We start from the raw sequence: 9,091 nt of genomic DNA, 5'->3' as shown, positions 1-9,091 counted from the left end.
GAAATTAATGATAGCATAATAAAATTAAATGATTTAATAAAAAATTACAAATATCACGTTTTTTTTGACCTTGACATATAAATATCAAATTAAAAAGTTGAGAAAAAATATGGATACTTTAAAATGATTTTTCTAACTCCTAATCGTTAATTAGTTAAAATTGAAATTGAATCAGGACCTCTGCTGAAAAAAAAGAAGAAAGAAATTGAATCAGGATGGCTCTGCTGAAAGAAAGGCTTGCGGCCAGGCGGGTCTTAGTAGCAACTCCCATTTACCCTCTTCCTCACCTGGTCCAGGCTCCATCTCCCGCCTTTCACCTCCGGCGAACAAACAATCAGGCGTCTTAGCTCCATTCCCTCACTCAGATTTGCGAAGACGGAGTGACGACTTATCCGCCAATCATACGCAGCCACCTGCCTGTTTGATTTAGCTTATTCTAGCTAACCTCTTCCAACGAACCCATTTTAAAGTTCCCAAATTTCCAAAGGGAAAACTTAATTTTCATAGTGGTAGGAATGTTTGCAATATTTATACAGAGAGGTTTTGTCTTCGCTAAGTTTTTTCTTTTAATTTTTAAATTATTGAAGATTATAGATGCTGACTGTAGTATTTTCGATGTCGCAGGTCCTAATACATAAAAGGCCGCATCTTGATCTCCTTTCAGGATGTCGACGGATAAAGACCCTACCAATCTGTCTCGTACCTTCAAATACCTATTGGGTTAGTTCATTTGGCAAGAAAAAAGCTATTCATTTAATACTTGTTTGTTAAAGCAAATGTATTGTGGAGTGTGAATCGTCTTTGACTTCAAATATATTATTTCCATATAGTTTAGTTATATTTTTAAAATGTTGAGGGAAACATCAGGAGTATATTGTAGTCTCTATAAATTACCTTAATATCAGAGTGTAAATGAAGAATCGAATGCTGGATGGGAAGGCATGAAGTCGTAATAATTCAACTTTGGAGTATTGACTGATAGAGTTTTTAATAAACTCAATGCATGTTTAATGTTCTTACTGATCATTGAATTTTGTCAACCGCACTTTTGGTTAATCTTTCTAAATTGCCAATTTCTTTTGAGTTTGGATTTCCAAAAATGTTCCTTGAAGAAGTCTTATCCCTCGTATTTTATGGTTTTCTTTTGCGATATACTTTCAAAACAATGTCTCCTAGATAGTATGAGTTTGATGATTTGATATTTTTACTTTTGCTTGTGACATCACGCAGCTACTCAATTTTTGTCTAGAGGAATACCCTTTGTATTCAATACGTGGATTGTGAGGCATCTAAAAGAAGAAGACTACGCGGTATAAGTTTATGAAAATTTCTATTTATGTTTACTGGAGTGCTTTATTTCCTATCTTCATCTCTTGTGCGCGCATGTGTTGGTTTTATTACTGTTTACTGGAACCTTGTGTTTTCCTTCTATGCCAAAATTAACAAATTTGTGGTTGAGTTGTTCTTTCTCACTCTCTCTTTTATTTGCTTACGTTATTAGATGGTTTTTTTAACTGAATACTGCTGCTACTGGTACTCTTTCTTCTTTTCTATTATTTTCAGGGTTATTTAATTTGATGAAGTTCATGGATGGTCTACTGCTTTGTTCTCAGATCCTTTAGTCATAGATGATCACTTCCGTGATATGAGCTGATTTATTCTTATGTTGCATTTTTGCCCCTGATGCAGCTATATGCAGTGCAGTTTTATCTTTTTGTTACCTGTGTTTTGTTTCTTAGTCGAGAGGGCTTCCGGCGAGCATGCTTGCGGATGGACATGAAACGGTAGTACCTTATACTTTTGCAAATTTTGTTTTAGAGCTATTACTTTATGCTAGTGGAAAGTGAGACTCTAATTTTTTTGTTCTTTCATTATCTTGGCCGAATTAGTGATTTAGCCTTCCCATGGTTGACAATGAGCTGGTATTTAGCTCATGTTCTTCCGTTGGTATGTGCCTGTAATGTATTTTGCTGACTTTACTTTTAAGATCCCCTTCAAAAGGAAAATGCGGATTCAGTGTCAGGTCTAAATGTGTAGCACCATAATTAAGTGCTAATTGTGTTCATTTGAATAAGGTTTATATCAAGTTAGAGAAGTTCTATGCACTGTGCAGTGAAATCATCCGATTATTGCTTTTATTTGGTGTGAAAGGAACAGGGTATTGTTGAGTTATAAATCTCTTTTATATTGTAGTGATGGATCCTCAATGGAAGGAGATGTTGTGAAGCTGATGAAAGTAGCCTGGATGAGTCTCCCACTTGGAATAATTATTACAATTGCAGCTTGCTTGCTCGTCTTCTGGTGGCAAGAAATTAATATTTCTGGTCCTCAAGGGCAAGCTGTTTTGATCAATGGTAATTGGTTGAGTTTTATGTATACTTTTTTGGTTATTCTGTTTGTGTTCTGTGACTATTCAGCATGGGAGGATTTTTTATTTTTATTTTTATTCTTATTTTTTCCCCATTATAGGGCTCCAAGTGGTCAAACATAAACTTATCTTACTGGAATATTACTGTACACTAATATTGTAAAAAGAAAAGAAGAATTTCATATACTACCCTGAGTAGTATTTGATTTCTCAACAAGCACACCAAACCAAGCACTCTTGAACTCCCCAAACTATTGCTATGTGAAATTTTGTTTATTCTAGCTCACTTCTTATGTCAGGTTGCGCGTGTATTTTGGAGCTTTTGGCTGAACCTTTGTATATTCTTTCACAGAACTTGGTCTTGCTGGAATTGAGGTTGATGGTTGAGACGGTAGCTACTATTTCACGATGCATGACAATGTACATCCTTATTGTCAAACATACTGGAATGGTAAGAGTTTAATGGGAATTTACAATAAAATTTGGTCTTTATCATCCTTATTGTTGATAGCATAAAGTGATCATGTCCACCCTTAGTGCTTCTGCTCTCTCAACTTCCTCTCCTTTAACCCTCCATTTTAATTTACTTCATTCCGGTGGTATTAATTGCCAGATTCAGCTGTGTATTTCGTTTTTTTATCTATCTGTTTTCTTGGGGAATAGGGGGATCATCTAGTTTGTATTTTATTTCTTGTGTTCGTCCAGCATCTGACAAAGCAATAAGTTTTGTGGACCACAAAGTGCATTGTAAGTTTTAATGTCTCTATAAATTGATCTGATTCTGAGTGGAATGACTGGTTTCAGGAAAAACCAATCATATTTGCTTTATCACAGTCTGCATATGGAGCCTCCATATTTCTGGGCTATTGGGGCTATCTGGTTCTCTTCCGCAAATTCAGAAGTTCTCTCATTTTCCCATTCAGGTATATTATGTATATTATATATATAAATGGTTAGGTATTTTATCAATTGTATGTCCTTCTCACCATGGTGAAAATGGAATTGTAGATGTTCCAACTGGTAACAGATCTAAAATTAGGCAATGGAAGCTCAATGAGAAGATTGAGTAATGTAGGACTTAGATTGGCACTGCTATAGGCAACTTCCATGTGATTACTTTTGTTCTGCAATAGCTGGAAAACCTTAGTATTCATTTACTGTTAAAAGTGAAATATCACTGAATTACTTGAAACTTCAGAGCTGTAAACAACTGAGTAATTTTTTGTCCCTGTTGAGTACCAGTGAAACAGGCTCATGCCCATTCCTGTTATCTGAGTTATATGTGGATGAATTTGGTTTGCTTTAATTCTTTCATCTTCAATAGTGTTGAAATTTAAGGTTTAAGCATGCATATGGTGAATGGATATCAGATGCAAGAGAGAGGAGGCAGGAGTAGAGAGAACTAGAATGTCATATCCATAGCTCGTGTTAGAGTACATACCAGTATTTCTAGGTTAGAGGTGAGTAATAGAAACAGAAGAGGCTAACAAGAGACCAAACCTCAACTACTCTAATGCCTTCCCTCAATTCCAAGGACCCTTCTACATCTAAGTGAGTTCTGAACTAATTAAACATGGCGCTTGGAATTGCCTTGGTCCTCCTGTCGGCAACTTGACATGAAGCTGGGATGAGTCTAACTAGAATTTCTTTCCATAGCTCTTTCTCTTACAAAGTGCAGATCAAGATCAGTGTGCTTGGATCTAGCATAAAGTATTGGATTGGTTGTCATAATTACTGTACTTAAGTTATCACATTAAGTTGAGTCAGTCCGCTAAACTGTACCTTCAATTTTCGCAGCAAATACTTTATCCATCGCATTCCAGACATCATAAAAGCCATACTGCTATTTTCTGCCTCTGTGATTGACCAAGAAATAATATTTGCGCCAAGATGTATATAGAACCCTGTTGTACCATGTCATTGTAATCTGAGGCTCAATCAGCATCACTGTATGCTATTTTATTGCACTATTGCATGATAACCTAAAACCAGTCGATTTCTTCAAAGCTAAATAAACCCAAGCCTAGAACTCTTTATTCAAGTCCAAATTCTTCATTAAATTTTTAGCTACCTCACTTTCCTCAAAGTAGAAGCCCTGGTTCCTTAATAATAATAATCACATTGCCATACTGCTCTAGCTTATTCAAGGCCTTCACATGTGATATGGAATTGAATTGTGTATGAAGCATCAGTTTCTTAAGGATTTGATGTGTCTGCTTTGAGCAAAGGGATTGGACAGCTCTTTCATTTGTTTTTCCCCCCCTTTCTCTTTTTTGGATTTTGTTTATTTGTTCTGTTTCTAAAATTTTTGGTCATTTCTTGTTTGAGGATTTCTTATCCCCAAACTATTTGTGGATTATTTTATCTCTGAAAAACTTTCTTTTATACAAAACAAAAAATTGCAGGGAACAAAAGGTGATTGGCTTTGATAGGCAGCTGTCAAAGATGTGCATGCTGTTTACCTTCCAGTCCTTTCGAAAGTTGATCCTTCAAGAAGGAGAAAAAATGGTGCTTGTGTGGTTGGACACACCCTATAATCAAGCTGTATATGGCCTTGTGGACAAATTAGGTCAGTGAATACTCTAGAATGTTCCTTTTTTTATTGGGATGCATGGATTGCCCCAGTTCTTACGCATACATGATCATTTTGAAACTGTCATCAACTTCCAGGCAGTTTAGTGGTGAGGCTGGTCTTTTTACCTTTTGAAGAAAGTTCATATTCAACATTTGCAAGGTCTGCTTCAGGTTCTATTTCTCTCTTGTTCTCTCGATGTTCAGACCAAGAATATCAGTGCATCTTTCTCTGATTTTTTTTCTTTTGTATTTACTTCTAGATTGGTACAATTTAGCCTAAGAAGTCTTGGGAAAAATAGGCTTAAAAATTCAGGTAGGGATCAATAGGTGGGAAAATTCTGGAAATGGATGGGGAAGGGATTAGCATCTTCACTTTCTGTCATATCTGTTTTGTGCTGATTTTTATTTTTCATACACACGCCTGTGCGCACACACACAGTTTGCTGTTTTGGCGAGTGATACAACTGCTGTCAAATTATTTTCATTTTCACGGTTTGTATCCTGTCTTTCATTCCTGACAGGGAAATACCCAGATAAAGGCAAGAAATTAGGAAAATGCTTGATGGAATCACTGAAGCTAGTTTTGTTGATTGGTATGTCCTAATTATTTTATCCTATATTGAATGTTCTGTTTATCTTGTTCCATATTGTTTTCCTGGATTACATGATTATTTAGTCCCTATTATATTCAGTCGCAGCAAAAGGTTTTTTTTTTTTTTTGGGGGGGGGGGGTGGTTAATATCGTGGGGTTTCACCTCAGACCTCTGCCTATAATTCATCCCATTCTTATCACTTAAACTAGTCTTAGGTTGCTGGTCCCGACAATATCTTTTGGTCTTGTAGAAGAGAGCCTTCAAAAATTTGCTATGGATGTTGACTGGAACTGAACTGAAAGGCGCAGATAAACAAACTTTGAAAGAAACATGGATATCAAGTTTTCCTCAGAAAGATTGACACAGGAGTTAAAGTTTATCATGACTATGTAAATTAATGCATATCAATAATAGATGCTTCCTTGCCTGATGGGACTCGTCTGATATATGTTTTAAATAATTTTCTCAAAGGTAAAAATAAAGAGACTTAAACCTTGCTATCTATCTAATTTTATTCCCTCCTCCCAAACAAGGAATTCGGGAGTAAAGAAAAAGGGAAGTCAGACGATCCATCTGACTTTGGGTAACGCTTCCCTTCACCTAGATCTTGCTTGCTTAGATCCCCTAAGTATGTTTTATGGGGAAGAGCATTCCATAATAAACTGGCGGATGTGTGGTCTACTAATGACAACCTCTATTAGTATATAATTTGATTGAAAGTTAAGTAATTGATCATCTTCAAGGTATGCAATTTAGGGCATCTTGAATCTTTCTAAGGCCCTCAAATGATTTTTCTGAAGTTTTCCATACAATTGCTTTCTTTCCAACGTTAATAGTCACAACGATGCAAAGCTGCACAAATATGTTTCAGTGTTCTGACAATTTTCTTTCTCTCTTATCAAACTTCATGAGAGCCATACGCATTCTGCACAGATGTGGCTATTGGGGTTGCATGAGTAGTTGTATTTCATATTTTTTCTACTGAATAAAGATTTGAATTGCATGTTTTTGCCTTCAATTGCATATTCTAGTGATGTTGGTGTCAATAATTAGCTGCGCTTTGCAGGTCTTGTTTTTGTGGCATTTGGTCCGAGTTATTCTTATTCACTTATTAGATTGCTTTATGGTGGAAAATGGAGTGACGGAGAAGCGTCAACTGCCCTCCAGTATTATTGTGTTTATGTCATTCTTTTGGCAATGAATGGTTAGTGAGTTACATTATCTCGTTGTTGCTCAATTTTTGCATTCCTAAACCGAGTTCTTTATTATTGTTCACCTATTAATTGTTCATATTCATTGAAGCATTGTATATGTATCTACTCTTTTAGACTTGTTAGTATTGTGTCCAAGAATGTTGATTGTGTTTCTCTAATGTGCTTCAGGAACATCTGAAGCCTTCTTACACGCAGTTGCATCAGAGAGCCAACTCAAACGTTCAAATGATTCATTACTCGTGTTCTCCTTGATCTATATAATTTTGAATGTTGTACTCATAAGATTAGCTGGGGCTGTCGGCTTGATCGTGGCTAATTCCATGAGTATCCTTTCTACGTTATCATTAGGTTTTGAGGAAAATTTAGAAAAAAACAAAAATTGGGATAGAATATGAAGGTGGTGTTGAAGGAAGGTGACGCCCTTGATACAAAATAAATAAATAAATAAAAGTATTATTATAAAACAGTAATCAAAGGGGGGAAATGAAAGTAAAGGCAGCAAAATTTGGTTTGAGCAATAAACAAGATATTAAGGTATGTATTGATTAACTTAAAACTGATATGATTACTATTTCAACAAAGAAAAGCATGCCAATAATCTTTATGTTGATCTTTTAGCAATTCTGTGATATATATTTGATTCTCGTTTGATGTAGCAGCTTTTGTGGAAAAGAAAGGAAAAATTATTTTTCATTCCTTGACTTGATTAAAGATATGGCCTTGAGGATTTTATACTCTGCAATTTTCATAAAGAATTATTTCCAGGTATGGCTTTGATTTTGAGATTTTGAGACCTCATTCTGATATACTGGCGCTAATGGCATTCTTATAATTGTATTTTTAAAATTTGTTGTCCCCAGGGATCTTCCTCATTTTCTTTCCATAGCTGCCTGCCATCAGGATGGACTATTTTGTTGCTTTCAGGCGTAATCACGATCATTTCAGAGAAAATCTTTCTAGACCGAGAAAATTTCTGGCCAACTTTTGCCATCCATTTCTCCATTGGGCTGGCTTGCTTTTGCGTTTCATCTTATGTGATGTATATATTCTTGCTTCCTTTTGGATTGATTTATTTAGATTTTTGAGATGGGAAAATTGACATGCAAGTCCCTATAGTTTCACATCATTGTTAGTCGGGTCCATGTAGGTTCTTTTTTCTTTTTACCAAGTCCTTGCAGTTTCATCTTATTTTAATCAGGTCCTTGTAGTCTTCTTTTCTTCTTTCTATGTCTCTGTAGTTTTACATTATTTTTAATCAGGTTCTTGTAGTGTTAGAGATCTGGTAAAAGGTGGGAAAACTCGAAGAACTTGATTAAAAATCATGTGCAAGCATAAGGATCTAATAAAAAGAAAAAAATTATGGGCTCTGATTAAAATCAAATGGAACGATAAAACCTCAAGGAAAGTGGGGGGCTACAAAGACCTGATTAAAAATATAGGGATTTGGAAATTAAATTTCTCTTTAACATATTTAGTTGAATGCAATCTTTTGTTCATGATTCTGTCTTCTCGGCGTATTGATACATTTTTGTTACTTCAGCTATCGCAGGGAAAAACCTTTCGTCAGAAGAATAATTCGCTTTCGAGATCACTCAGACTGAACGTGCTTGCAAGTTTAGATGTAAGGTTAATTTTTGATCTCTCCACAACAGCTGACTTGGCTTCTTTTGGTCAGAACAATGAAGAATTTTTTTTTAAATTTTTTTTTTTTTTGTGCCATGTTCATTATGCTTCTGGGGTTAATTACTCAATACCCAATGGTTTATGTATGTTTCTGCTTTTATTGAGTCATAATGGCAATTTTCTTCAATCATTGAAAAATATCTTTTTCATTTTATTTTTTGTTCTATATGTCTGGTGTGTTCTAAACAGCCGTCAACTTTCTTTGCTTTCCTCGCGGACAAGACAATAGCAGCTTCATCTGGGTCACCATTTCTGCATAAGATGATGATCACACACACACACACACACCCACACGCACACGCACGCCCACACGCACGCGCACACACGCTCCCTCCCTCCCTCCCTCCCTCGCTGTCTGTCTGCCTGTCTGTCTGTCTGCCTGCAGCCTCAAGTAATTCAAAGATATTGAGTTAGAGTTTGAAAGAAATAGGAATGGAGCCCCACCCGTATATATTGGATCCTACAAGAGTGGATCCCGCTTTTGTTTTCCTTTTTTATTCAGACTTTTGTTTTCCCTTTGCCCGCAGACCAACTTCATAAAACATTTAAAAAAAAAAATTCATAAAACATCTCTTAAAAAAAACAATTATATGCATTTAGAAATTCATGAATTTTAATCGGTTAAAAATTGAAATAAGAAAAAAAGATGTTTAATTTTA

General features: G+C 35.6%; 1 protein-coding gene across 4 annotated transcripts; it reads left to right on the top strand.

Annotated features, from left to right (window-relative positions):
* Positions 1–273: 273 nt before the first annotated feature.
* Positions 274–8,713, top strand: LOC114753334 (protein RFT1 homolog). 4 transcript variants are annotated; one of them, XM_028942018.1, is made up of 17 exons: positions 274–509; positions 625–720; positions 1,231–1,310; positions 1,690–1,784; positions 2,194–2,354; positions 2,668–2,819; positions 3,173–3,291; positions 4,774–4,937; positions 5,039–5,102; positions 5,203–5,255; positions 5,464–5,535; positions 6,602–6,739; positions 6,918–7,073; positions 7,462–7,514; positions 7,610–7,788; positions 8,290–8,370; positions 8,622–8,713. In XM_028942018.1, exons 2-16 carry the CDS (start codon positions 666–668, stop codon positions 8,348–8,350), a joined length of 1,602 nt encoding a protein of 533 aa, XP_028797851.1. In that variant the 5' UTR covers positions 274–509; positions 625–665; the 3' UTR covers positions 8,351–8,370; positions 8,622–8,713. The 4 variants fall into 4 exon arrangements, with proteins under 4 accessions (XP_028797851.1, XP_028797852.1, XP_028797850.1 ...); XM_028942019.1 differs by having other exon boundaries at positions 8,290–8,375; XM_028942017.1 differs by lacking the exon at positions 8,622–8,713 and having other exon boundaries at positions 8,290–8,586.
* Positions 8,714–9,091: the final 378 nt, after the last annotated feature.

This window comes from Neltuma alba, unplaced genomic scaffold (genome assembly GCF_004799145.2).
Source record: "Neltuma alba isolate B1F8T4 unplaced genomic scaffold, ASM479914v2 tig00007855_pilon, whole genome shotgun sequence".
NCBI lineage: Eukaryota > Viridiplantae > Streptophyta > Magnoliopsida > Fabales > Fabaceae > Neltuma > Neltuma alba.
This window is presented reverse-complemented; position numbering and strand designations above follow the sequence as displayed.